Here is a 25906-nt window from a genome sequence, read left to right as displayed (position 1 = left end):
TTTGTGTTGAAGTTATTTCTTCTCTGTGTTCGTTGACATAAAGTCATAACAAAAAATGAAAACTGAAATTTTTCAAAGAAAAAATGATTTCTAAAATAATCGCCCATATGATAGAGGATATTTTCAAATCTGGTGAATATCGATTGTTGCAGGAAAAAAAAAAAAAAAAAAAAAAACTCTTTTTACTTGTGAAAACTCTGATTATGTATTTTAAAGTGAATTTTATCAAAATACATAGGTGATGGAATCAGAAAAAGAAAAAAGAGTGACATGGTTCAGCATTGATTATTCCCAACAAACTCACCTGATTGTTGATACGTATTTTTCTTTTCACTATCACAGTTTTCGAATGTTTTGAAGATCTCAAATAAATGCATTTTTGTTCAATACATTTGGATAGAATTCACTGTTCAATTCGTATATTTCACAAAAATGAAGTGATAAATTATTCAAAAAGAAATAAAAAAAATGTCAATGAAAAGTAAATGCATCAAATAATATTCAAAATTCAAGCTAGTTTGTTTGCTTTTCTTATTTCTCAGATCCTTAAAACAACTATTTAATTAAATCAAACAACAATCGCTCATTTTTTCTTCAAACCAGCGATTTAACCATATATGGACCTTCTAATTCATATCCCATTCTTCTATAATATCCCCTTGTGCCAACACCAGCTATCACTGCAAGCCTGGTTGATCCGTGTTCTTCCCTTGCGATTCTTTCTGCCTCTTCCATAAGGAGCATTCCGTATCCTTGATGCTGAAACTGCTTAGTGTCTCTTGTGTGAATTGAGACAACCTGTCCATAAACATGCAGCTCTCGCACAATTGACTGAGGCTCATGCTCACAAGAAAAAGGAATCTGCTTATCTGTCGAAGAAGATTCAGCTTTGATTGAATTGCCATCGTCCACTCCGAGTCCGTTTTCGTTTTCATAGATTTTGTTGCCATTCAAATATTCATTTTCTTCCTCGATTTCTTCTTCTGAATCGTTGTCATCCCAACAATTTGTGAGATTCATCATTGATTTATTGCTAACGGAATGTTCTTTTTTTGTTTTGACATTTATGTTCTTTTCACTTATTAGCTCTTTTCGAAAAGTTCTTGAAGCACATTTCCGCAGACGAAGAAGACCAACCAAAATGTCTGAATGAATAGAATATGTTGAAATAAAAGAAAAAAAACCAAGCAAATATATATGTAATAGACAACATTTTGAAAAAAATAATAAAAAACTCGCATCAAGTTCCAAATTACGAATTGTGCAAAAATAATAAGCAAAGCTAAAAATCTCCTTTTTTTAAACTCTATTTCTTGTCTTCGCAAACCTTGTTGAGGATCTTCATACGCCAAGAATGTTTCCCATCCGTCGCTTGCAGTGTAATCTCTCCTGATCAATTCAACCCTCTCCGGCTTAACTCTGCTGTGGATATCAACAATTCCCACTTCTCTTGTCCTGACATCTCGACATCTTAAGCCAAAATCTTCCATTCGTCTAAGCGCCTTTTCGCGAAGATTTCCTGCTTCAACACCTGAAGTGACAAGAGGCATTGGAATATCCCTGAACAATTCAATTAGAAAATTATGAAAAATAAAAATTAAAACAAAAAAAAATTGCATTCAATAAAAAGTTTTGTTCAAAAAAACTTCTGAAAATTCTCAATTTTTATATTCTTTTTAAAACATCAATTACAATACAACCTCATATAACCGTTAAACCAATCGGTTCCACATCAGCACAAACCTCTGAATTCTGTACACTCTGACCCAAGGAGGCACAAAGGAGAGCATTCGCGCCAGAAGATCGATCAGATCGCCTGGATGATACGAACGATATTTCCTTGTCTTCCAGTCATCATACAGCACAGTTCCTCTCATTACCAATGTGGGGTAGATTTTCAGGCCATCAGGTCGAAAATCAGGGTTTTCTGCAAGAATCTGCATTGAAGTTGACAAATGACATGCAATTTATTTGAAACGAAATAAATGAATTGCAAAAAAGGTAATTATGAAAAGATATGTGAACGTTTTTTGTAAGAAATATATTGAAAAAGAGATATAGCGATGCACATACTCTGAATGTTTCGACATCTCTATCAAAGCTAACACCTGGAAGGTTTGGCATCAAGTGAGCCACAACTTTGTATCCAGCATCTTTGCACAAACGAAAGCAATCAATAACATCTGCAATTGTATGACCTCTAAAAAATAAGAAACGGTTTTGGAAAAAATAATAATTGATAAAGAATAATTTCGAATTAGGTTATTTTTATGAAAAAATTTTATCAAACCGATTCACTGATTTAACAACATCTTCAAAAACAGATTGCATTCCTATCTCTAATCTTGTGCATCCTATTTGTTACGTTTACAAAAAAGTAGAAATCAAAAATCAACAATTATTAATATTTTTAAAAAAAGCAAATACCATAGCTAAGCATATCATCGATGTGATTTTCATGACAATAATCTGGCCTTGTTTCAATAGTGATACCAACACATTTATGAGTTGAATGCTCTGAAAACATCACAGATTCTTCAAGGCTTGTTGATGTGTGACCAGATAGAGCATCGTGAAGAGCTTGTATAAATTGTGCTCTATACTCAGTTGTTAAACTCATGAATGTACCTCCCATAACTATAAATTCCACCTTCTCTGTGTTATGCCCCAATCGTTCAAATTGCTCAAGTCTCATCTTTGTTTGAATGAATGGATCATATCTTGCTCGAATTGCTCTCATTGTTGTCGGTTCATATCCAGTGTAAGATTGAGGAGAATATTCAAAATCAGAATCTAATCCTCCTGGACAATAAACGCATGAATGACCGTCTCTTTCTATGTGAGGACATCTATGAGGCTTGCACATAACAGCAACAGCAGCAATCTTAACAAAAGATGACATAAAAGATTAAATTGCAGAAAAATTATTAAAAAGACAAACTCCAGATGCTGTTCGAACAGGCTTCACTTTAAGAATTGGTAATATTTTTTCTCTATTGAAAAGTCAAAGAAAACATTCGCCAAAAAGAAAAAAAAATAAACCTATAATCATCAGGTATTGCCAATATAATATCTGTGAATTTTGGTACAGATATACTGTATTTTCCTGGTATTGGAGTCAATTTGATAAACATTTTTTAGCAAATTTGTTTTTGTACAAATATATTACAAAACGCATTTTCCTTTAATAACAAACTGTATACAAACCGCATATCCGAGAAACGATAGAATATTGATCTATATCTTTTCCTTGATTGTACAAATCAACGATTTCCTTTACTATTTCCGAAATACCCTTGATTTTATTTTGCTCTTTGTTCATTATTTTATTATGGATACGTATCATTGATCAAACCCTAAGGGAATTTTTACTAAGTTTATCAGATTTTTTCGCCTTTTGTGAAATTTAAAACACACCACCATATTATTTTATTTATTTTAAGTGCTATATAAATATTATTTAGGAATATAACAAAATTATACCCTTAATAAAATGTTATATGTATGAAAAATGTAAATAGAGAAGAAGGATTGAGAGTGTAGACACAGAGAATGTCATGCATACAAATTAAACTACTTAATATAAAAAGTGATCTCGTTGCACATGACCAAAAATCAATAAAAAAAATAGTTTTCTCCAAATTATTCTCCACATCCTAAAATCTTCGATTAATAGACTTCCTTACAAAACTTTCTCCTTCTAACTCGAAAACTTCATAAAAACGAAAATAAGTTCAAATTGAAAATTAAAAAGAAAAGAAAACATGGAATAAAATGCATTTTTTAAATTATTTTGAAAGAAGCAAAAACAAATTGATTTGTAAACGAAATTGCTATTTCGTATCCTCAAAATAAATACACATAACCATCTATCACGTATTAACTTTTTATCTGCCAAATATTTTTCCTTGTTTTTTCGCTTAGATTAAATACTCGATTCCAGAGATTTGCACTGAAGGTTGTGCTCCTCCTCTTCCAATAACCTTTGAAGCCAAGAAACTTCCAATCTTCAACGACGTAGGCAAACTAAGAGCTCTGAAATATCCATAAAAGAAACCGGCTTGGAAATTATCTCCAGCTCCATTGGTGTCTCTGACGCAATCGACTTTGTAAGCAGGGCAATAAGCGATTTTCCGATCTTTACGGCGGATTGCAACAGATCCTTTTTCTCCGAACTTCACAATGAGTAACTGACAGAAACGGAGGAGCTGCATATAATCTTCAGGAATTGTTGGAAGCTCAGTAGTGGAGGATGAAGAAAGCGATGGAGACACAGATGCAAGCAAATTTGAAGAAGCAGACGGTTGAAGAGATGGAGAAGTCTGAGACGCAGAGGAGCTTGACGACTGTTCATCAGGATGAACGGGAGTTGGAGTGATCAAAGACGAAGAGGAACTTGAAGATTCTTTTGCTTCCTGCTCCTGAAAAGTCTTTTTTTGAGAATCAGACGATTGTGGAATCATCACTGGGCTTTTAAACAATTCCGGCCTTTTTTCCTTAAGAATTTTGCATAACGCGTTTGCTTCTTCTTCGTTTGCAAATATAATGTCAACAGGAGTCTGAAATAGTTCCATAAGCTTGTCGAAACAAGTTTCAATCAAAAATGCATCTCCCATATCAATGCTAATTTGTGTGCCATTTTCTCTGGCATGCTCCACTGCATGCATCGTCGCTTTGCTCATTGACGTATCGCCACGAAGTTCATAAGCAGAAAAATGAAGAAATTGGGCTTCTTCTATCAGAGAATGAAGAATTTCATATTCCTCAAGTTGCTTTGTAACTCCGAAATCCAAGCCAAAAGATCTCTGTCCGTCAGGAGTAATAAAAGTGTAGCATACAGCCGAATTACCCTTTTTAATGGAAACATAGGTATCAATGTCATTTGTTCGTAAAGAGTTTATATAATCATAACCATTATCATCATTTCCGACACATCCAACATAAGCGCATTTGAGACCAAGACTTGAGCAAGAAAAAATTGTATTTGTTGGAGATCCACCAGAATGCTTTGAGGTTTGAACAGTTTCCATAAGATTTAATATTTTTTTTGTAACTTCATCATCAATTGGAAATGATGCTCCTTTTGTTAAACCCAAAGATGCAAGCTGAGCTTCACTGACATTCATAACAATATCTGTCAACGAATCACTAATTGCAACAACAGCATATCTCTTTCTTCTCCTTTTCTAATAAATTAAGAATAATTTTATGTCGATCCACCAATAAATAGAGAAATTAGTCTCGAAAAAGATCATTAAAAATAAGATTCAAACACATTCAGAAGTTGTCCGTAATTCGAATGTGGGATGTGCAAAAAATGCTGACCCAGAATGTTGAGCATGCAATCTTCTTGAAACTTGTTGATCAAGAAATTGCCTTGAATTTGGATGGAAAAATAGTGCATTTGATGCTGGAAGTGGAGATTCAGAAGGATTAACTTCTTCTGCATCATTTGACTGATAGAGAATGGAAGATTCTGCGGATGTTGAGCTCTGAATAGACATGTGAAACAAGAATGAGCAAGTGATCAAAAAACAATTTTTGATCTGAAAAGAATAATGAATAAAGCAAAAATATCAAATCTTTTATAACCAATTTGCATACAATCAAAAACTTTTGTTTCACATGAATAAATATGATTCATGTTCATGAGAAAGAAAAACATACATATGATGTTTAAGATCAGTATTTTATTTAATGTACACAACCAGTGAGAAAGAAATCGATTATAAACAACTGCAAAAAGAGCCAGAAAAAAATCCTATATTTAAATTTATCACAATTATTTTTCTGGTAGCAATTTTAATTCTTGGAATTGCCACTGTGGTTGTTTCAGCTTTTGTGTATACTACTCAACCAGAGACGCCAGTAGTGTCATCTCGCTATTGGCCCAAGCATAAATATGCAACAAGCTTCCCTCCTCCAGAAACATTTCAGGAAAATAGAGGAACCTGTTGGTTTGCGATTTTTTTATTCTTCAAGAATAATTTTTTAATAAACTTTGAAATTTTTAAATGATTCAAAAAGGGTTCATGGGCTCGTTGGGCCATTAGAGCAATCTTATCGAAGAAATGGAATACTAAAAGGCTTTTTAAAAGAGGACCAATACGTTCCTTTTTCGATTCAAGCTTTTGGAATTTCGATAGTAAAGGCTTGCCAAGATCCAAAAAATTATGCTGTTTGTAAAGAACTACAAGCCGGACCAGAAATGAACACAACTGCTGGTGGAGAACCTGCATGGGTATTGGATTCTTGTTTTTATTGAATATAATGAATTTTTTCAAATTGAATTTGTAGTTATATTATCTTCCAGAATTATATGATAAACTGTTTCCAGAATCATTATGTCCATATCTTCCAGAAGACGAAGACGAGTGGAAATGCGATGATCTCGATAAAGCAATAAAGTCCAAGAAGAACCCAATAAAATTTAATATCGTTGATATGAAAACTGTTTACGATATTGATGACGCAAAGGAGTTGATGCGCGAGAAAGATATGGCACTGGCATTTAGCACCGATGTATGGACGAATGTGTATTACATCCCGTGCTACAAAGACGATCAAAAGGCAGGTGGAGATTATTCGCCACTGTGTGGAGTATGGAAAGATCGAGTGAAGTGCCCGGCATTTGTGACAAAGCACGCAGAGGATGATTTGTGCCTGCGAACTGAGCAGCCTGGGTACAACATGGACGGAGAGTGGTATTTGAACACCCACTTTGTGGCAGAAGGCGGGCATGCGATGCAGATGGTGGGCTACAACGACGAGTGGATCACGCTCCACGGAGAGAAAGGAGGGTTTGCCATCAAGAACAGCTGGCACGACCAGCTCTATCCGTGGGACCCTGCATCGCATCTGACTCGAGGAGGCAGAGGCTCCCATTCGCTGGGGTATTGGCTCGGGGAGATCTCCACATGGGACGAGCGGTACATCTGCCCCAACCCAGGTAACCCAGAGAATTGGATGAGCTGCACAGACCTGCAGGCTGGCCCCACGCAAATGAAGAACATGGGACGTGCTGAGAAGAAGATGGCGAATGAGATGAGAGAAAGGTTCGTGAAGGAGAAGAGAGAAGCCATGAAGCAGAACGGAAACAGCACAAGCAACAGTGCCAGCAACGAAGAGAAATCTGTTGAGATGTGTCTGAAGAAAGAGTATGCTGACGAGCTTCTTCGTGTGCTGCGCCAGCCGTTTGAGTTTGAGTGCCACAACGCTTCTCGCTACAAGTGCGACACCACGAAGTATCGCTACTTCCTCGATTCATTCACACACGACACCAACAGCCTTGTCACAGCGAAGTTTGTGACGATCCAGAAATCAGACGGAAAGACTGCTGGAACATTCACTCTGAGAGAGGTGCCGCCGTCGATGGTGGCAGACGCCTTCCAGCCGCTCAAGTCACAGCTCGACTTTTTGGCTAATGATAAGGATAACTGTGGTTACTATTGGATGTGTGCTTTTGAGACAAAAAATGAAAAGAGATGAAAAAGAAATTGGTGATTTTTTTTTCCTCCACTTTTTTCAAATATTTATTGATGATGATTCAAAGAATATATACACATATATTTTATATTTTCACCGAAACTTTCAAATGAATCATTTTTTCCTTTTTATTTATTTATTTATTTTTGTCAAATATATTCTTTTTCTGTGAATGCTCATTCAAAGGCCGTATGATGTCATGGGCACAGTGACACGCTATGGAGAGACGTGGAATGCGAACTACTTTGACATCGAGTGGGCAGACAGCAGCTATGCATCCATGTCGTACAAGTACTCAGGAAAGGACTATTCTTATCTGAAGAAGAGCGTCCTGAGCCAAAAGAAACACACGTTTGATGGACCTCTGCCTCTTGCGAAGAGAACAGGGAAGTATATGTAAAACCTTTGTGCTTGAGTATAGAAAAAGATTCAGAGTGGAAGATATTTCAAAAGAAAATTTTGAAGCAGACAACAACATCAACTGAAAAAAAAAAGAGAAAGAAAAAAGAAATGTTTTCTGTTGTATTTTTAAATTATTTTTGAAAATAAAAATTGTTTTGTTTTTTTATTGAGAGGAGACGAGTACTAAAATTCTAGCTTTTTCTTATCTTGCTACTACTTATTCTTCTCTTAATATTCTTCTTCTTCTTCTTCATGAGCTCTAATTCAATAATACATGATTTTGTGTTATGTTCAAAAAAGTTTCTTCAAACTTCATTTTCATCGTTTTTTCACCTCGCAACTCCAAATAACAGAGTGTTTATAATTTCAAATAGTGCTGGAGAAATTTTTTGTTTAAAGATTTTTGCCTTTCGAAGAAAATGATAAGGGAATGTTCTTTTCTTAAAAATTAATTTTTTCAAAAATGACTTTGAATAAAAAAAGCTTAATGGAAATAATTTTCACTCAAACACATTCACAAAAAATTATGATCAGAAGCGATCAACGAAAATCCAAATCGAAGCGTTGATAAGTTGGGGAAAAAATTACCAATCAGGCAATAAATATGCTGCGTGAATAATTAAATAACACCATCCGAAAACAATAAGAATCGAACTAAAAGAAAGTTTTGTAAGTTACAATATAAAAAAATTTGAAAAAAAAGTTCACACAAAAATGAATATGCATTCCAATGCGCGATGATGTACAAAATTATAGTTGCAACCATCCAACATGATGCAAAAGGTATCATTTTTGGATGTCTTGCGGAATATTGCTTTAAATAATCACAATAAAAATGAAGAGAAAACAGCCGGAATAAAACAAATAAAGTTTTAAATGTAAAATGCAAACATTTAGTGGAAGTTTTCTTGCGTCATGTGACTTAAACATAATATAGAAAGCACAACATAAAAATACAGATAAACTGAATTCAGCAGCTTTCATCCAAAATCTGAAAACAGAAAAAAGTTAAAAAAATATTTTAAAAAAGAAAATAAAAAAGCTAATTAAGGAATAATCATACCTATTTATTCGTTCATCATGCATAACGACATCGAGATAATTCGTATATTTGAACAAAAGGAAGGCAACAAAACAGATAAAAACAGCATAAATCCTATCTGCCACGGATATAGGCTTGGGGTTAACAACTGACTTGTGAATATTACTTCCATCAGAATAACCATTTTGCTGTGATTCTTTTCTCAATTCTTTTTCTTTTTCTAGAATGTTTCTAATTCTTTGTTTTGTATCCTAAATATATTTAAATTAAAATAAATAAATTTTCTATTTGCACACGTCCATCTCGATTACACCAATAGACATTTTTGCAAATAAATATTACCGAATAATCAAAATAATATCTATTGATCAATAATTATTTTTTATAATCAAGGATTGGGCGTATCTTCGGTATATTCCAGTAGAAGAAGGAAAACATCAAGTTAAGATTTTCTACTCAGTAGAACTTGACAAGAATAATTGCTCAATGCCCTTCAATCCTATATATTGCTTTATTTTCGATGGTAGCCCGAAATGTTTGCTCAATTATTCTCATTTTTTTTAATTGAAAATTTTGTAGATTCTGAAATGACTTTTAACGCTATCACGTCATTGATAAAAACTACAATGAATTGTAATATTGGGGTAATTATTCCAAGTGACAAACCTTTCGCAGATCTGCAAAGTCGAATAATATCAGCGTTTCCCCAAGCAAAGACTATCCACTTTAAACAGGGAATTTCTCATTTTGAGAAATGGTACCCAACACAAGTGTGAACATTGCATATTTAACTCAATCAATAATTTCTCGATAATTCTCATATATTTGTCTAAACCTTATTATTTAACTTTTAAACAAATAGTACAAATTGGATATTGCGGAATTTTCGACGGAATATGATCCAATTATTTGGGTTGACAGCGATACAGTTATTTTGAAAAGTTTAAACACGTTTTCAGAAGAATTTTTCCATTCGTCTCGTGAAATGGCGTTGCTGTCTGATCATGTAAATTCGAATCCAGAATTCAGGCGCAATTGGATTGACGGAGAATCAAAATGGTATTACCTTCAATATTTTTTTTTTTATATTCGATCATTTTTTTTTTCAAAATTGTTGCACTCAAAACTTGATAGTTTCGTACCACAAGCCAGCTACATGCTATTTCGCACCGCTATTATACGCGAATTTTTTGCGAAGTGGGAGGCAGAATGGCGTGAATGGATTGAACCCGAGCCATTTGCCAAGTATCCAGATCCTTTGCCAACCTCCCCTTCATCTACGTTCTGCATCGAGCAGTATGCGCTAGGAAGAGCTGTGCAAAAGTGGGTTGGCTACCAGCACGTGGGCGATGACCTGTTCGACAGCAAGATCTTTCTGATCGAGCGGAAGCAGCTGTTCATCGAGCAAAAAGTGATCCACATGACTGCTCCCCACCACACCACCGACACATCCAAAAAGGAGCTGCAAAGAGAAGTCAAAGGCGAATCCTCAATGGGAAGATCTCCTCTGCTCTCAGGTGCATTCACTGAGCGGACGTCCACAAGCGAGCGTCGCAAGAAGAAGCCCGGAAAGGCCTCGAAAGAGTCTGAAGATGTGTCGACTGATCTGTCTGCGCCGACAGACTCAGCCACTCCCTCGACGTCTGCCACCACAGCCACTCCACCCACCTCTGCCACTGCTGCCACCACCACATCAACCAACTCAACACGCGGGCGGTCTGTCTCCACGCCCGCACCATCCACCCCACGCTCTGCCTTCTCCTCTTCCGCCTCTATCGCTTCTCCCACTTCTGCCAACACCTCCACATCCTCCACGTCACACACGTCACAGGAGCCTGCTGCACCAAAACAGCTGTCTCTTTTAAACCCGCCCTTCACGTCGCCTGATCCGTGCTCGCCTTCTCTTGCCTTGTCTGGCACATCTGCGTCTTCATCTGATCTTCCTCTTCATGACACTTCAATCCATGCTCATTCGATGCATTCAACACATTCTGTTCATTCCACTTCTTCATCAAACTCAACCAATTCTGACCACTCGCTGCTTCGTGTGCCTCTTCCCACACACTCAAAATACTCAAAATCTCTCCATCACTCCTCGAAACACGACATCATCCACAAAGCAGCAGCAGACAGCCGCCGAATCAGCCAAATGGAAGAAGGGGCGCTCCGCTTGGAGTTCAGCAAAATTCCTTCTCCTTCTTCCTCTCACAGCCTCCCCACATCGAATCTGCAGTCACCGCAGATGCCACAGGAACAGGAGATGCTCCACCCGGAGGCGTCGCACATTCACAGATCAGCTGATCAGTTGCTGGCGGTGCAGCGACCAACAACAACAACAACAACAACAGAAGAGGAGGAAGAGGAGGAAGAGGAAGAAGGTGGAAAAGAAGGTGCAAAAGGAGAAGCAGGCAGATTAGCACAGTCTTCGTCTTCTGCGTCGAAGCTGGCATTGCTCAACAAGAGCAGTCGTCAGTCTTCTTCCTGTTTTGAAGGAAGAGAACAAGAGATGGCATTTGAGCATTCACTTACACACCCACAGAATGCTCTTGGAGTGGAGAACGATCGAAGGCTGATTCAGCATTTCTATGACAACCAGCTCTCAGCCAACCCACACGCCACACAACCCAACAATGCACCCTCTCATTTTTCTCATCCTTCTCATCCTTCTCACCCGCATCACACAGAGCATTCGCCCAGAGCCCATTCACGCAGCAGGCACAGACACCACCACAGGCGCCACCGCCACTCAGACACACCACACTACACAACAGCGCCCCACCTGCCATTTGGCTATCTGCAGACAGGCAGAGCTATCCATGAGGGATCTCTTGTGGGCAATAGAAGTCTTCTTTACCCTCCTCCTTCTTTTGTTTCTTCAGCATCATCATCATCTTCTTCTTCTTCCTCTTCTTCTTCCTCTTCTTATTTCTCCCCTTCTCCTTCCTCTTCCTCTTCCAACACTTCTCCCACAAGCACCTATTCCACACAACAAGCCACCCACACCCTCTCTCCTTCTCTCACCCATCCACTTGGAATGTATCCATTGGCTCCTCAGTCTCGCTCCTCTTCTATCGGCTCTTCTCATTCGTCTTCCCTCTCACCTTCCATTTCTCCTTCAGACACGCCTCTTCACTCTCCCCTTCACTCCCCTCAGCATTCACCTCGCAGAGGAGTTTCCTTTGCAACACAACTAACGCCCACTCAACCACAAAGGCATCCACCACCACCTTCTTCTTCTTCCTCATCCTCTTCTTCTTCTTCCTCTTCTTCATCTTCCTCCTCCTCCTCTTCTTCCTCCTCAACCTCCTCTTCCCCAACCACCCCGATCCAGCCCACCACCACCATCATCATGCACAGCAAGCCCCACGTCACCCCCAGCACCCCCGTTCTCCTCATCAGCTTTCCCCACCACTCTTCCCCCAGCTCGCCTTCTTCCTCTGCCTGCTCCACTGCCCCCAATAGCGTACATCTGGGGGCAGTCTCTGCTGTTGACTCGCCACGTCGCTTGCTCCATTCAAAGCAGACGATGATGGCGTGTGTGGAAGAGTCTTCACAGAACGATGCTGCGTCTGATGGGATGCTGTCGGGAAGCGAAGAGGAGATGGACTTGCCTTTGTCTCCACTCATGAAGCATGTGAGGAATGTGCCGTCGCTGGCGATAGAGACAGAGATGGATGAAGAGAACAACGATGAACACTTTGGAGGTGGAATATCACACGATCTGTCGGCTTCGTTGATGAAGGAGAGGAAACCTGGTTCATCATCATCATCTTCTTCTTCCTCTTCCTCTTCCTCCTCTTCAAGTTCTTCTTCTTCTTCCTCTACCACTTCTTCAACAGCACCATCCGAAGACTCCTCCATCCGCACAGACAAGCCTAACTTTCTCAAAGAGCCCGAAGCCGAGACGAATCTGATGATGCTGGAAGACGGGATGCTGTCACGAGGCAGCATCACTCCGTCCTCCAGTCAACAGAGCCAGCAGTCGCAGCCAAACACTCCATACAGCCCAGGCATCTCGCCACACCCGCCATTCATCCCCATCAACACACCCACGCCGTATGCGGATCTGTTTCCAGGGATAACTTCATTGTCTTCGCAGCAGATGAAGATGGATGAGCAGCAGGTGGAGCAGCCAACAGGGATTTCAGATGCACATTTTGAACACTCGCCACCACTGCAGAACAGATTGTCGACGTTGCTGCAGGAGGAAGAGGAGGGGGTGAAGGTGAAGGTGGAGGCTGGGGCAGGTGTTGGAGCGGGTGTTGGGGCAGGTGTAGGGGTGGGAGCAGGTGTTGGAGTGGGAGTGGGAGTGCCAGCAATGAAAGGACAGATGGAGAAAGAAGAAAGAGGAGGAGGATTAGGACATGTGGATGAGATGAACATGAACATGAACATGAATATTAACATGAATATGGATGTGAAAATGCAGTTAGAGAGAGAAAGAGAAAGAGAAAGAGGGAGTAAATTCACCGAAGCCCCACAAATGGGCGCGAATGCGAATAACAAGGAGAGCAACCCGCAGAACTTGCGGTATTGCCTTCCCTCATACAATGACGGTGTTATTCCTGCTGGCTATGGGGATGCGTATGACACGCCACCGAAGAACAGAATGCAGTTTGGGATGAATGGAGAATATTTTGGATATGGGATGAGAGAAGGAGGAGGATGGGGAGGTGTCTATGGACAAGGCGATATGCAGAGAAGCTTTGGATATCCTGCTTATGTTTCGCCTTTTTCATCATCATCATCATCATCTTCTTCTTCTTCTTCTTCATCTATTTCTTCATTGTCTTCTAGTTATGCCTCTTCATTGTCATCGTCGTACCCTTATATTTATGCAATGCTTACTCCTTCTTCATTATACACCCTCACATCTTATGGCCAATCATCTTATTGTTGTTCATCTGTGTTTCAGAGAAGAAGAAGAAAGAAGCACAAAATTGTGAAAAGATTGGTGAGGAGAAAGAAGACATCTGCAAAGCAAAGATATGGAAAGGGGAAAGGGAAGGGGAAGATGAGAAGGAGAAGGAGAAGGAGGAGGAAGGAGAAGGAGAAAGAGGAGGGAGAAGGAAAGCAAAAGGAAAATGTGAAGTTTTCGTACGGTCAGACGGATTTTGTGGAAGGAGAAAACGAGAAAAAGGAAAATTTTTCAACAATGCACAATGATAAAGAAGGAAGCAAAGAAAATGAAAAGAAAAAGGAAGAAAAAGAAGAAAAAGAAAGTGACGAAAGCGAAAGCACAGAAGAAACAGATTCAACAACAACAGCAATTTCTTCTTCTTCCTCATCAGAATATGAAACAATTGAGATAGAAGAAGAAATAACCTGTTCCACAAGCGAAGAATCAGGCGAAGGAAAAGAGCTGTTTTTGATCGGCAATATGGATTTTAGTGCTTCAGAGAAAGGAAAATACGAAGAAGAACAAGAAGACGAGTTCGGATCAATCAGATGGGACGGGGCAAAGCTGGATCCAAGACCATCAGCAGTGAGGAATGGGGTGTGGAATGGAAGAGAAGAAGGAGGAAGAGAAGGAGAAGAAGGAAGAAGAGAAAATGAAAATTTGAATGGAAATGGAAGAGAAGGAGAAAGAGGAAATAGAACAGCAAATGCTACGATGACAGCATATGCAACATCAACTGCTGGAATTGTTGAGCAAGCTGATGCTTCTTCGACTTCTTCTTCTGCTTCTGCTTCTGCTTCTGCTTCTGCTTCTGCTTCTGCTTCTGCTTCTTCTTCTTCTTCAATTGATTCAAATGCTTCTCCTTCTCATTCCACTGCAACTTCGCATTCTCCAGAAACCTCACCTACAAATTCTTCTTCTTCTCCTCCTCATTCTCCTTCTTTTATTCCTCCAGCTTCATCTTCTTCCTCTTCTTCCTCTTCTTCATCTTCATCATCTTCCCCTTCCTCTTCTTCTTCTTCTTCTTCCTCCTCTTCTTCTCTCCCATCCCACTCTCTTCCACCAGCCCCATCCTCCACCAACGATCTTCTTCATTCATTGCCCGAACGCACTGCCACTCCATCTTCCCATTCAGATGCCCTCACATCTTCTTCCACCCCTCCTTCTTCTTCTCCCCCTTCCTCTTCTCCCCCTTCTCGCACCACATCCGCCCCTTCCCCTTCTGTCCTGCTTCCTCTCCCTCCTCACGAAATAGCCAGCACTTCTCAATTCTTCGCCTCTTTTGCTCAGCATCATCGCGATAGCATTGACTTGTCTTCTTCTCCTTCTTCTGTCGCTGTCTCCACCACTTCAACAAACGGATCATTGAAACAACTTGCGCCCTCTGCTTCTTCGTCTTCTCTTTCTCTCTCTCTTTCTCTCTCTCCTTCTCTTTCCTCTTCTTCGGATTCAATTTTGCCTTATGTTTCATCTGATACAAGTTTAGGAATAAGCCCACAAGCCAAAGAAACACAAAATGATACAAAATTAACAGAAAATGAAAGAGAGAAAGGAGAAAATGAAGAAGAGTCGAATGAAAATGCAATTATTCTTCCTCAAAACTCTGATTTGAACAAGAAAGAAAGAGACAGCCAGTACTACACGCGGGTGATCAGTCTGTGTCCTCAGAAGATTTTGTCACCTTCTGTTGGTTCTGATGATAATAGAATACAAACTTCTTCTTCTTCTTCTTCCTCTTCTTCTTTTTCACTTGAATCTTCCCCTTCCTTCCACTCATTCTCATCCACACTCAATCCTCCATTCATTTCCCCTGTTCCTTCTTGTCCTTCTTATCCTTCCTCCTCCTCCTCCTCTTCTTCTTCTTCCTCTTCCTCTTCCTCATCCATCTCCTCTTCTTCTTTGGATATTTCTCCTCTTTCTTCCTCTCTCACCATCCCCCCCACCCCTTCCCCTGCTCTTTCCTTCACGCTCTCTCCTTCACCTTCTGTCAGCTCTCTTTCTTCGCCCATCCAGCCACGCAAAACACTCAATAATAATACTAATAATAATACAAATATAAGCAATATGAATAATAATGCTAATAATAATAGAAGCAATATCAGTAATAATAGTTTTAATAATAATAATAATAATAGCAATAATGCCTCGTTAGCTGCTGTCTGCACCATTCTTCGATCAGCACAGGAATGCAAAGAAGGCAGAGGCAGCTGGGAGAAGACACCTGAGCTGGCAAGCTCGCCTGAGAATAAGGTGAAAGGAAATGGAAGAGAATTGAAAACAACAGTATTAGATTCATCGTCATCATCATCTTCTTCTTCTTCTGCTGTTCCTTCTTTGGTTAAAGCAGAAACTTGGCCATCTTCTTCCTCCTCCTCATCTTCCACTTCTTCTTCCACAGCAACTTTATCTCAGCCATTGCCTGTCACACCTCACCCACCTTTCTCTTTTACCACTCTTCCACCTCGTCCTCCTTATTCTTCCTTTGCATCCACCTCTTCCTCTTCCTCTTCTTTTTATCCTTCATCATCATCATCTTCATCTTCTTCTTATTCAATTTCCTCCTCCTCCTCCTCCTCCTCTTCCTGTTCTTCTTCTTCTTCCTCTTCTTCTTCCTCTTCTCATTATTCCATTCCATCGCGTGTGGCACTTCGTCTTCCCATTCAACATCTTCCTCCTCTTTCATCACAACGAAACGAGTTCTCTTCTGTTTTTATGCCTACCAAAAAGAAGCATTCACCGCAGCAGGTCACATCTCTAATGAAATACAGACAGAACAATGGACAACAAACATTGAATGGAATATCAACATTATCATCAGCATCAGCATCTTCATCTTCTGCTGCTGCAGCAGTTGTAGCTTCATCTTCATTGACATTACCATCGCCACCTTCAACTTCTGCTTCGACTTCGACTTCTCTCAAACTTCCCTCTTCTTCATCATCGTCTTCTTCTTCTTCCACAACAACTATTTCATCATCATCATCATCTCAACCTCTCTCCTCCCTCAACACTACTGCCATCCCCACCCTCATCATCACCACTGATTCTGTTGCTGTCTCCTCATACAACATCGGCCTGCCTGACAATCCTCCGCAGCAGCTCACTCAAATAGGCACAATGATGCTCCCTGCGCCTGTTCACCTCCACCGCTCTGAAGGAAGCGAGACGCCGTCTTCCTCACAGACACACTCCACACACGCCACTCATTCATCGCGGTCGACTAAATCACGCTCTCTTCAGCATGGCCATCAGCATAGCCATCATCACCATCACCATCACCATCACCATCATCATCATAATGGAAGTAATAGCATTAATAATAATAATATGAGTAATGTTAATAATCAAGCTAGTCAACTTCCTAACAGCAAGGGGCATACACAACAAGATGGAAGGTCACCCACATGGCGTTCAGTCAAAAGCAACATCGATGGAATAGCTTCACAAGTCAGCAACTCCTCCTCTTCTTCTTCCTCCTCTTCTTCATCCTCAACAGGCTCCTCTTCATCCAGAAGCAGAAAGACACAGACTTCTGGTGGGAAGACGCACAAAAGCACAAACACAACACACAGACAGCACTCAAAAATGGCTGCTATCTCCCCTCTCTCTCCGATTTCTCCTATTTCTCCTTCTGCTGCTATTCCAAGCACAACCCCTCTTTCAAACAGCAAAGCGCTGGCTATTACACCGGAAATTGCTTCTATTCAGTCTGCTCACACTTCTCAGAGCGTTCAGAATACAAAAGGAGAGAGTCAGAGAATCGAAGCTTCTGTCAGAAAAGATCAAGAACAAAAGGAACAAGAACAAGAGCAGATTGTTCAACAATCAATGCCTCAAAAGGAATCCTCCATCACCGAAAGCATCATCTTACGAAAGGAGTCGAAATCAACCACCCAAAGCCAGAAACACGACCCGTCTGATGCGACCGAGTCAGCTGCTGCTGTTACGTGCACCACACTCGGCAGCTGCCGCAACCGCAGCCTCATCCATCACCACCGCCCTGGCCACAGACACCGCCACAAGACACCCAAGCCCTCGCAGCCAGCAGACCAGGTGCCTCCGCAGAAGAGCGAGAAGGAGCAGGTGATTGTGCACAGCTTCACAACAGGCGCACTGATCCCTCCAGACAGACCAGCTCATCAGAGAGCAGACGAGACAAAGTCCATCTCACCCAGAAACCCACAGTCACTCTCACCACGTGATGACAGCCAGCAGTCTGCCTCTACCTCTTCCTCCATTCACCCGACCAACCAGCTGCCTGCTCAACCTGCCATCACACAAGAGCCCACCCCGAAGCAGGCACAGGAGTACGCCCAGGTGTCAGATGCATCAAATCGATCGAATCAGTCAAATCAGTCCAACCAATCCACTCAATCACAATTCTCACCTGACTCAGACACACCGCCTCCTTCTCCCTTGTGCACTCCTGCACTGCGGGGGAGGAGTAAAGAAGTGAGAAGACAGACACTCTTGTCGGGCGTGGTGACTGGAGACAGACCTCTCAACATGACACCCGAAATGGACGATGACAGTGTCCATGGAGGCAATCTGATGGCATTCATTGAGAGACAGCCAGTTGTGTCTCCGATGCTTTCAAAAACTGACCACAAACTGCCCATCCCGTCTGCCGACGATCCTCAAAACAAGCCCGCTTTTGCAGACATCAAAGCAGCAGAAGCGATCGAGAGTCTGCCAACAGCCATTTCGGAGTGCACAAATGCTCCGCTTCCGCCAAATCTGGCGCCAGAGGAGTCGATGACATCAAGTATCTCTGAGCATCCTTCTGTATCATCAACACCTTCAACTGTGGTTTCACAGTCTTCAGCGTCTTCAGAGGGATTTGTGCCTCCTCCACCTCGCAGATCGATGCCTCTGCATTCGACGAAAGCTGAGCATCATCAAAAGACAGTCACATTTGCGCCAAATGCATCTTCTTCTTCTTCTTCTTCAGGCAATGCCACTTCTCCTGTGGGAGCTCACTCGACAACAGCGATCCCGCTGATCTCTCTGCTTCAGTGCGAAATCGAAGCAGATGAAAATGCAGGAATATTAACTAAGAAGTCGCTGTCTAGCCCAGTTATTCCTTCATCCATTTCACGCAAAGTTAAAGAAGCAGATATTGAATCAGCTATGCACAACAATAAAGGAAGAGAGAAAGGGAAGTACAGAGATGATGACAACGATGAAGACTCAGTAGCGAATGAAAGTGACACAACTGACACGTGGCGAGGAAGAGGCAAAGGCACAGGCCAGTTCCGCTCTCAGCACACAACATCGCCTCACATGGCAGCCATCGAAAACACCACAGAAACAAACAGAGGAGGAGGAGGAGGAGGAGGAGGAATAGAAGCAGCCAAAGAGAAAGGGAGAACGAAAGGCACAAGAAAAACCAGGCTGCGAAGGAAGCTGCGTGCGCATTCTGTTCCCAGCGACCAGGATGGCTCTAATCAATCGTCTGTTCATTCTCCCTCTGGTTCCCATTCCTCTTCCTACAATTCCAACAGCGGGCAGTCGCGTTCTTCTCAAAGGCAGCGGTCTGCTTTGTCTTCGTCGTCGGTGTCAGGCACAGAAAGAACATCGAATATTCTGCCGTCTCGTGCAGCTGCGATGCAGATGATGAAGGAGAGAGGAGGCAGAGACAAAGGGAACGCCAATGAGAATAGACAGGAAAACAATGCAAATGGATCATCAGGTTACTTGAACAGAAGCACAGGCGAGATTATCCATCACATTCTGTCTGAAGACAAGAGATCGGGTGAAAGCTTTGATGAAGAAGAGGAAGGAGAAGACGAGGAAGACGAGGAATATGAAGATGTCAGCGAAGAAGAGGAAGTGTCAGATTCATCAGAGCAAAACAATCATCAACCCAGCCGGATTGAATATGAAAAGTTTGTTGATGAGAACTTTCGTGTGGGATTTCAAGGGTTCGACAAGCTGGAGAAGGCGCAAAACATCTTCGCCTCATCCACTAATGCTGCGCCGGTCAGGAAATTCTTAAGCAGAACGTCAACCTCTCCTTCATTCACATCCGAGCTGATTGCGCCCATTATGTCTAATCAGAGCCTCTTTTCACTATCTCCCACACCTGCCCCTCAGATATTAGCAGTTGCTGACCAGACACACCATCGTATTGCTGGAGGACCATCACAGCCAGCAGGAAGAGCAGGGAACATGCTGAACATCAACAACATCAGCAGCAGCGGCAATAAAGGCTCAATCATCGGCCGGTCCAATGCAAACGACGAATACGGCTCAGAAGACGACAGGTTGACTGTGTCTGCTGATGATGATCAACGTAATATGTTACAATATCCACTTTCCTCATCTCGCCATCAGCGGCACAAGAGCGATTTGGGCACAAGCTACGGGGATGCTCGCTATTCAGGTGATCAGTCAGTGCTGTTTCCACCAGGCGACCCTCGATACATGATACAGGACAAGTCCAGCATTTCTCCTGTCACACCAACATACACAAACATCATCACGTACAACAAAAAAGACGAACGAAACGAGAAGAACAACAAAAAGAGTCCAACACTCGCTTCTTCACACAGATTGAGCTCAAGTGCAAAGGCGTCTTCTCCTTCCTCTTCTCCTCTGTCGTCGTCGGCACATTCAGATCAGAAAGACTCAGCGGATGGGGCAGGGATGATTGATGGCTCATTGTTTTATGCACATCCATCTGCCACGCTTGCCTCGTCGACTACATCGTCTTCAATGGAGAAGCATATCCAGCAGAGGAAGAGGAGGAAAAGCAAGCACCACAAAGCAACACACACAAACAACATCTTTGAGATGGGGATGAAGCAGCCTGATCCGTTAAACACCGGAAAGCGCACGCTCCAAGAAGAGCATCGTATCATGTTTGGCTCATTCGCAACAGCCTTTTCGCCTCAGACATCTCCAACAGACTCCTCTTCATCGTCTTCTGCAACGCCTGCTTTCATTCACTGGCACCATCGCAGCAGACACCACTCAGCCAAAGAGAGAGAGAAGAAAACGCATTCGCATTCACATTCTCACTCACACTCGCACTCACACAGGCGCCACAAATCACAGCGCAACAAGAAGAAGCACGGGCACCACTCAGATGTACAAGACCCCTTCCAAACAGCAACATACGCTCAGCTTCTTCAGCCGACTCTGTTCACTGCACCTTCTCCTTCTTTGACTTCAGCTTCTTCCAATCTCCAGTCACCTAGAGAGAGCACTACACAACCAGGGCAGCTAACTCCACATCCCTCAATCAGGCCATGTCCTCCTTCTCAGCACGAAAGCATGCGCCGCACTCAGTCGCATCCACACGGACACACACACACAGCAGCAAGTGGGTTGATGGGAAGGGGGCAGCATCAGCAGCTGCTGCCTCCTCCTTTGAAGAGTCAAGTGTCTACGTCATCACTGCGCACATCCACATCGAAGTTGGAGGATGAATGCATTACAAGCGAATATCAGACAAAACATTCATTTGACTTGTCTCCAAAGGGCAGCCCCAGAAGTCATTTGAGGCCAGACATCAGCCCAAAGCTAACAGAATCAGAACAAAGTGTATTTGAAAATGAAACAGGGAGAAGGCTTGTCAAGCTATCGATGCCACATACACATTTCAGCGCATCTCCACAGCCGGCGATGGGGTCTGCTGCATCGTCAATTGCCTCTGCAGCAGGAACTTCGTCGACATCTTCGTTTATTCTATCTCCGTCAGAAGAGCCTGGATTTGTGCAAGCACCAATTGCACCGCTTCATCCGAGGCATCTTTCAGCATCGTTTGTGTACGACAACTTGAATTCATCGTCACATTTGCCAGGCATCAAAACAAGCCACCGAAAGGCCAGCAGAGAAAGCTTGCTTTCAGATTGTGGCTCTTCAAAGACACTCATCCAATCTGAATCGAATGCCTCCTTTGTTTCAGACAACCGCTCTGATACACCGTTGACGATGCAGACTTCAACGAACTCGTCTGGTGGTGAGTCAACGCAATATCTCTCAACACATGCAGACTCTGCAGAGACAGAGTACACAATGCATCCGCTGATGGAAGGCAACGATTCGGAAGCAGGCTCAAATTCGCGCACAGAAAAAGTGGAGAGCACGAAGACAGATCAGATCTCCCCATCGACGAATGTGGACTCGACATTTCCGTCTCATGGAACAACTCGAAGGAAGAAGAAGAAGAAGTTGAAGAAAGGGAAGAGAACACAAAGCAGCACCATGCCAAAGGAGATACCAATTATTGGGCAGATGACCAGAAGCAAGACTTCTGCAATGGAAGACGAAGAAGAAGAGGAAGAAGAGGAGCTGACGCCAATCACTGCGATACAAGTGCCGTCTCAGCCTCCTCTTCCACACGAAGCTATCCTCCAGTTAAACATCCCATCCACTCAAGAACGTTCTCGGAAGCAAAAACCGCAACGCATAACTCAAAAGATGCCGTCTTTAGTGTACACACAGTATTCGCAGATAAGTCCAGCGTCTGTTGCATGCTCAAATTCGTCAGAGTCAAGTGTGCTATCCAGCTCTTTCTCCACTACCACATCCACCACAACTTCAACTTCAACTTCGTCTCTCTCGTCTCGCGAGTCCTCGCAAAGCGAATCATCCTCTGACGACTCCAACGTTTCTACTCGCTCATACTCTTCTTCTTATTCCTCGACTGGCACCACAGGCTCCTCATATTCCTCTGGCTGCTCCTCCAGCTTTCCATCTGATCAATCTTCTCCTCCTTACTGTGAAGTTCCCGAAGCAAATCTGAAGACATCCATGTATCTCGCTGCTGCACCATCGCCTTCTCCACAACCACATCCGATCTCCTTCACTTCTCATGTTGTAGATGCGAACTCAAATCTCCTTCTACCACCGACAGAAGATGTGAAAGGCAGAAAGGCAACTGCTCTTCCTCTGATGAAGGAAAATGCACTCCCAGGCATTCTCCGCTCGCCTCTGGACAACACGTCTCTTTCCTTCCGCAGCCAAACATCAGCTGCCCCACAACCATCGTGGATGGTTCCGTCGAACGATTCAGATTGCATTCACCAGAATCAACGTGCTTTGTATGCAGAGAACGGACTGACAGCGAGTGATCTTCCTGATTCGAAGAGTCGTATTTATCCTCATGAGAACGAGTCATTTATTTTCCGCCAGCAAAATAGCTCCTCTCATTTTATGAGCGTCCGTGCACAACAGCAGCAGCAGCAACTCCAACAGCAGCTTCAATTGCAGCATCGCCATCAGCACCACCAGCGCACACTCTCATCAACCGTGAACCAGAAAACTGCTCCGCTGAATCCGTCAATTGCGATAGATCCAGTTCTGGATCGTCTCCAGACTGAGCCGCCACGTTCCACATCAACAGTTGAGCCTTCTCCACTACCCCCGCCTCCACCTGATTCCTCGCCTTCATCAGCACAGCTAGTATCTTCACACCCTCCGTTTCCTTCTCAACAGAACCAATCAATCGTATTTCCTGTACTTTCCACCGAAGACCGCTCAAGTATCTTCCTTCTTTCCCCTCGACAACAGAATCCGTTTTCATCTTCAAATTCTCCTTCGCTTTCTCCTCAAGTACAGCCATCTCTGACACACTCGCCGCTTGCAACGGAAAGAGCAGGTTCGCTTATCCGGAAGAGCGACTGTGTTATGGTTGACGTTGTTGGCCCTGGCTCAGAATTGTTCCATTGCTACTCACCAAATGGCGATGTTGCACGTTTCGTGTTTAACAACGGTTCATCATTTGCTGATGCTATGTTTTCTTCTTCTTCTTCTTCTTCAGCTAGAGGCGGAAGCAATAGCACCTGTATTAATAGCAAGGACGGTACCGGCAATCACCCTCGTCAGAGTGACTGGGAGAAGCAGACTGCCTCGCCAACAACAGGCAGACCAAGCTCATCTGCTTCTGACGGTCATTCTTTTCAGACTTCTCAATCGGATCATCCTCCACTTCCAGTGAACACCCTCTTCTCATCTCATTCTCCTTATCCAATCCAATCCAATCCGTCTATTCATTCTTCCCATTCAACTTCTGATCATCCTCCTCTTCAGCCTTTGAGCATTGAAAATCCACATATGGAATGTAGTTCGTTAGAATTATCTCCGTCTCAAGGTTCTTTGTCGCCTGAAACGGCTCATCTTGTTCCTCTTATGCCGCCTCCGTCCCAACATAACCTTTATCCGTTTCAGTAATATTATGTAAATATGCTTTGCTTATTTTACCATTGTGATAGATGTGTTTTAAATTTTCGTTTTTATTTGTTTTATTCAAACTTTAAGTTCTAATATTTGTTTTATTGGCTTGATTATTCCTTTTTTAATTAAAAAATAGACTATAATTTCAATTTTTTAAATCATATGAAAATGAATAAATTTTTTAAAAGATTAGAAATAATCCACATAATCAAATATGATGATTTTTAAAGAGAAAGCATCGGGGAAGAGGGAACGAATCGTGCGGGCCATGTGCACACTCAACTCGAATGAGTGGCTGGAAGAGATTGCTTTTGTCCAGCAAGGAGAACAGATGGAATGGGCGTTGTGCTGCTTTGGGGAAGCAAGGGAGTTGCAACAGGCACAGCAAGACACCACAAAAGACAGCATATTCAGATGGCTTTGGCTTCGCTAAAATTGGCGCAATCCAGCGCAATGCAGGAGATAGGATCGAAGCCAGAGGCATCGGAGGAGCATCAGCAAGGGAATATGGAAAAGGAATTTCTTTGGTTGCAGGAAAAATAAAAACAGAAGGAAAATAAAATAATAAAAAAAAACCAATAATTATTGTATCTTCAGAGTGATGTGGCTGCAATCTTTTATTGTTGAAGCAGTGAAACGAAAAATGGAAAAGCAAAACAAAGGAAAGAAATAATATTTTTTATGATGCCTCCAACCTCATGCATATTGAATACCCTTTTGTGTTTGGCTTTTGTGCCATTCTTTGGCCAAGAAGGCCGAGGGTGATGTTATGCGAATTGGCAAGGCCTGGCTCAGACAATCGATTATTGGTTGCCGGAGGGCTTTGAGGAAAGCCCTTGGCTGTCGCAAGCCTGAGCAAGGATGCAGAAGCACATGGCAGTGCAACTCTGTCGTTGAGAATCGCCTGTTCTGCGAAAATGAGGCCAAGAGGAGCAAAATATGTGCTTTGCTCAAACAAATTAGCAAACTTTAGGGGGAAAAAACAAACACAAAACAAAAATCACTGGCGATGATCACCAGCGCAATTGAAATTCTCTTCTTTCAAATACACTTTTTTTTCCCCATTTCTTTTTCATTCTCAAATTTTGGTGTTGACCGTTGGCTGGGCTTCGTTGGCAGTGCTGCTGGCTGAGAAGGCCAAGGATGTTGTGCCTTGCCTGTGTCCGTCGGTCGAGTCTTCGAGGTCGACTGCGTCTGTGAGGGTGAGGACAGCTGCGCCAGGCGGGAAGCGCCCGATGAACTCTCTTTTGAGCTGGACAAGGGAGGGGCGTGCACCAGGCGACTGGGACACACAGCTCTTCACAAGGCCAAAGAAGGAAGAGCACTGCACTGCCTCGAGTGCTGGCCGCTCTCCGTTCGCAATCTTCTGCCCTGCCACCTCTGCCTCATACTCCCCAAACGGGATCTGCAGAGTCAAGCACTCCCACAGCATCATCCCAATCGAGAACGAGACTGACTCCTTTGCTGCTCCCATCTTCTTGTTGATCAGCAGTTCTGGTGCCTTCCACCTCAAGCACTCTTTCCTGAAGTCATCTTCATCCTCAAATGCTGATGAGGGAAGAGAATCTTCATCGTCATCATCACTGGCAGAAGTCACAGCTGTTGATGAAGAGATAGATGAAGAATCTGAATCATTAGACAATAAGTCAGAGTGAATCACAATGCAGATGACCATGTGTTCTGAAAATAGAACAATGTGCGGACTCAGATTGGATAATGACTGAAGAGGATTTTCCATTTCTTCAAACGAGTGAAGTGCCCCATTCGCCACCCAGAACAGGATTTGGGCAGCTGTTTGCTCTCTTTGTTGAAGGCTCCCAATTGCCATCTCCTTCTTCTCGTTTCTTCCATGCAACAGCATGAACAGAGAATCCCTCAAATCCACAATCAGCTTC

General features: G+C 42.4%; 6 protein-coding genes across 6 annotated transcripts; 2 read left to right on the top strand and 4 right to left on the bottom strand.

Moving 5' to 3' along the window:
• Positions 1-391: 391 nt before the first annotated feature.
• Positions 392-3346, bottom strand: MONOS_7086 (putative histone acetyltransferase-related; the record flags this gene model as incomplete). The annotated part of the gene is made up of 9 exons (XM_067877384.1): positions 392-1145; positions 1328-1560; positions 1744-1937; positions 2074-2200; positions 2291-2354; positions 2428-2884; positions 2942-2993; positions 3043-3106; positions 3208-3346. 9 exons carry the CDS (start codon positions 3344-3346, stop codon positions 595-597), a joined length of 1881 nt encoding a protein of 626 aa, XP_067726647.1. The 3' UTR covers positions 392-594.
• Positions 3347-3423: 77 nt separating this feature from the next.
• Positions 3424-5669, bottom strand: MONOS_7085 (putative PfkB domain-containing protein; the record flags this gene model as incomplete). Its single annotated transcript, XM_067877383.1, has 3 exons — positions 3424-5186; positions 5274-5546; positions 5664-5669. The coding sequence occupies 3 exons, from the start codon at positions 5667-5669 to the stop codon at positions 3921-3923; spliced, it is 1545 nt and encodes a 514-aa protein (XP_067726646.1). The 3' UTR covers positions 3424-3920.
• A 15-nt stretch (positions 5670-5684) lies between these two features.
• On the top strand, positions 5685-8260 carry MONOS_7084 (putative papain family cysteine protease domain containing protein). The gene is made up of 4 exons (XM_067877382.1): positions 5685-5957; positions 6028-6241; positions 6298-7454; positions 7672-8260. The coding sequence occupies exons 1-4, from the start codon at positions 5698-5700 to the stop codon at positions 7883-7885; spliced, it is 1845 nt and encodes a 614-aa protein (XP_067726645.1). The 5' UTR covers positions 5685-5697; the 3' UTR covers positions 7886-8260.
• A 68-nt stretch (positions 8261-8328) lies between these two features.
• Positions 8329-9252, bottom strand: MONOS_7083 (uncharacterized protein; the record flags this gene model as incomplete). Its single annotated transcript, XM_067877381.1, has 5 exons — positions 8329-8541; positions 8598-8701; positions 8779-8878; positions 8951-9180; positions 9226-9252. 5 exons carry the CDS (start codon positions 9250-9252, stop codon positions 8472-8474), a joined length of 531 nt encoding a protein of 176 aa, XP_067726644.1. The 3' UTR covers positions 8329-8471.
• A 264-nt stretch (positions 9253-9516) lies between these two features.
• Positions 9517-24166, top strand: MONOS_7082 (uncharacterized protein; the record flags this gene model as incomplete). The annotated part of the gene is made up of 3 exons (XM_067877380.1): positions 9517-9699; positions 9792-9988; positions 10064-24166. The coding sequence occupies 3 exons, from the start codon at positions 9517-9519 to the stop codon at positions 24006-24008; spliced, it is 14325 nt and encodes a 4774-aa protein (XP_067726643.1). The 3' UTR covers positions 24009-24166.
• Positions 24167-24219: 53 nt separating this feature from the next.
• Positions 24220-25872, bottom strand: MONOS_17642 (uncharacterized protein; the record flags this gene model as incomplete). The annotated part of the gene is made up of 4 exons (XM_067870581.1): positions 24220-24533; positions 24588-24625; positions 24725-24978; positions 25108-25872. 4 exons carry the CDS (start codon positions 25870-25872, stop codon positions 24220-24222), a joined length of 1371 nt encoding a protein of 456 aa, XP_067726642.1.
• Positions 25873-25906: the final 34 nt, after the last annotated feature.

The sequence above is a fragment of the Monocercomonoides exilis genome, assembly GCF_001643675.1.
Source record: "Monocercomonoides exilis strain PA203 chromosome Unknown scaffold25-1336746, whole genome shotgun sequence".
Lineage (NCBI taxonomy): Eukaryota > Preaxostyla > Oxymonadida > Polymastigidae > Monocercomonoides > Monocercomonoides exilis.
This window is presented reverse-complemented; position numbering and strand designations above follow the sequence as displayed.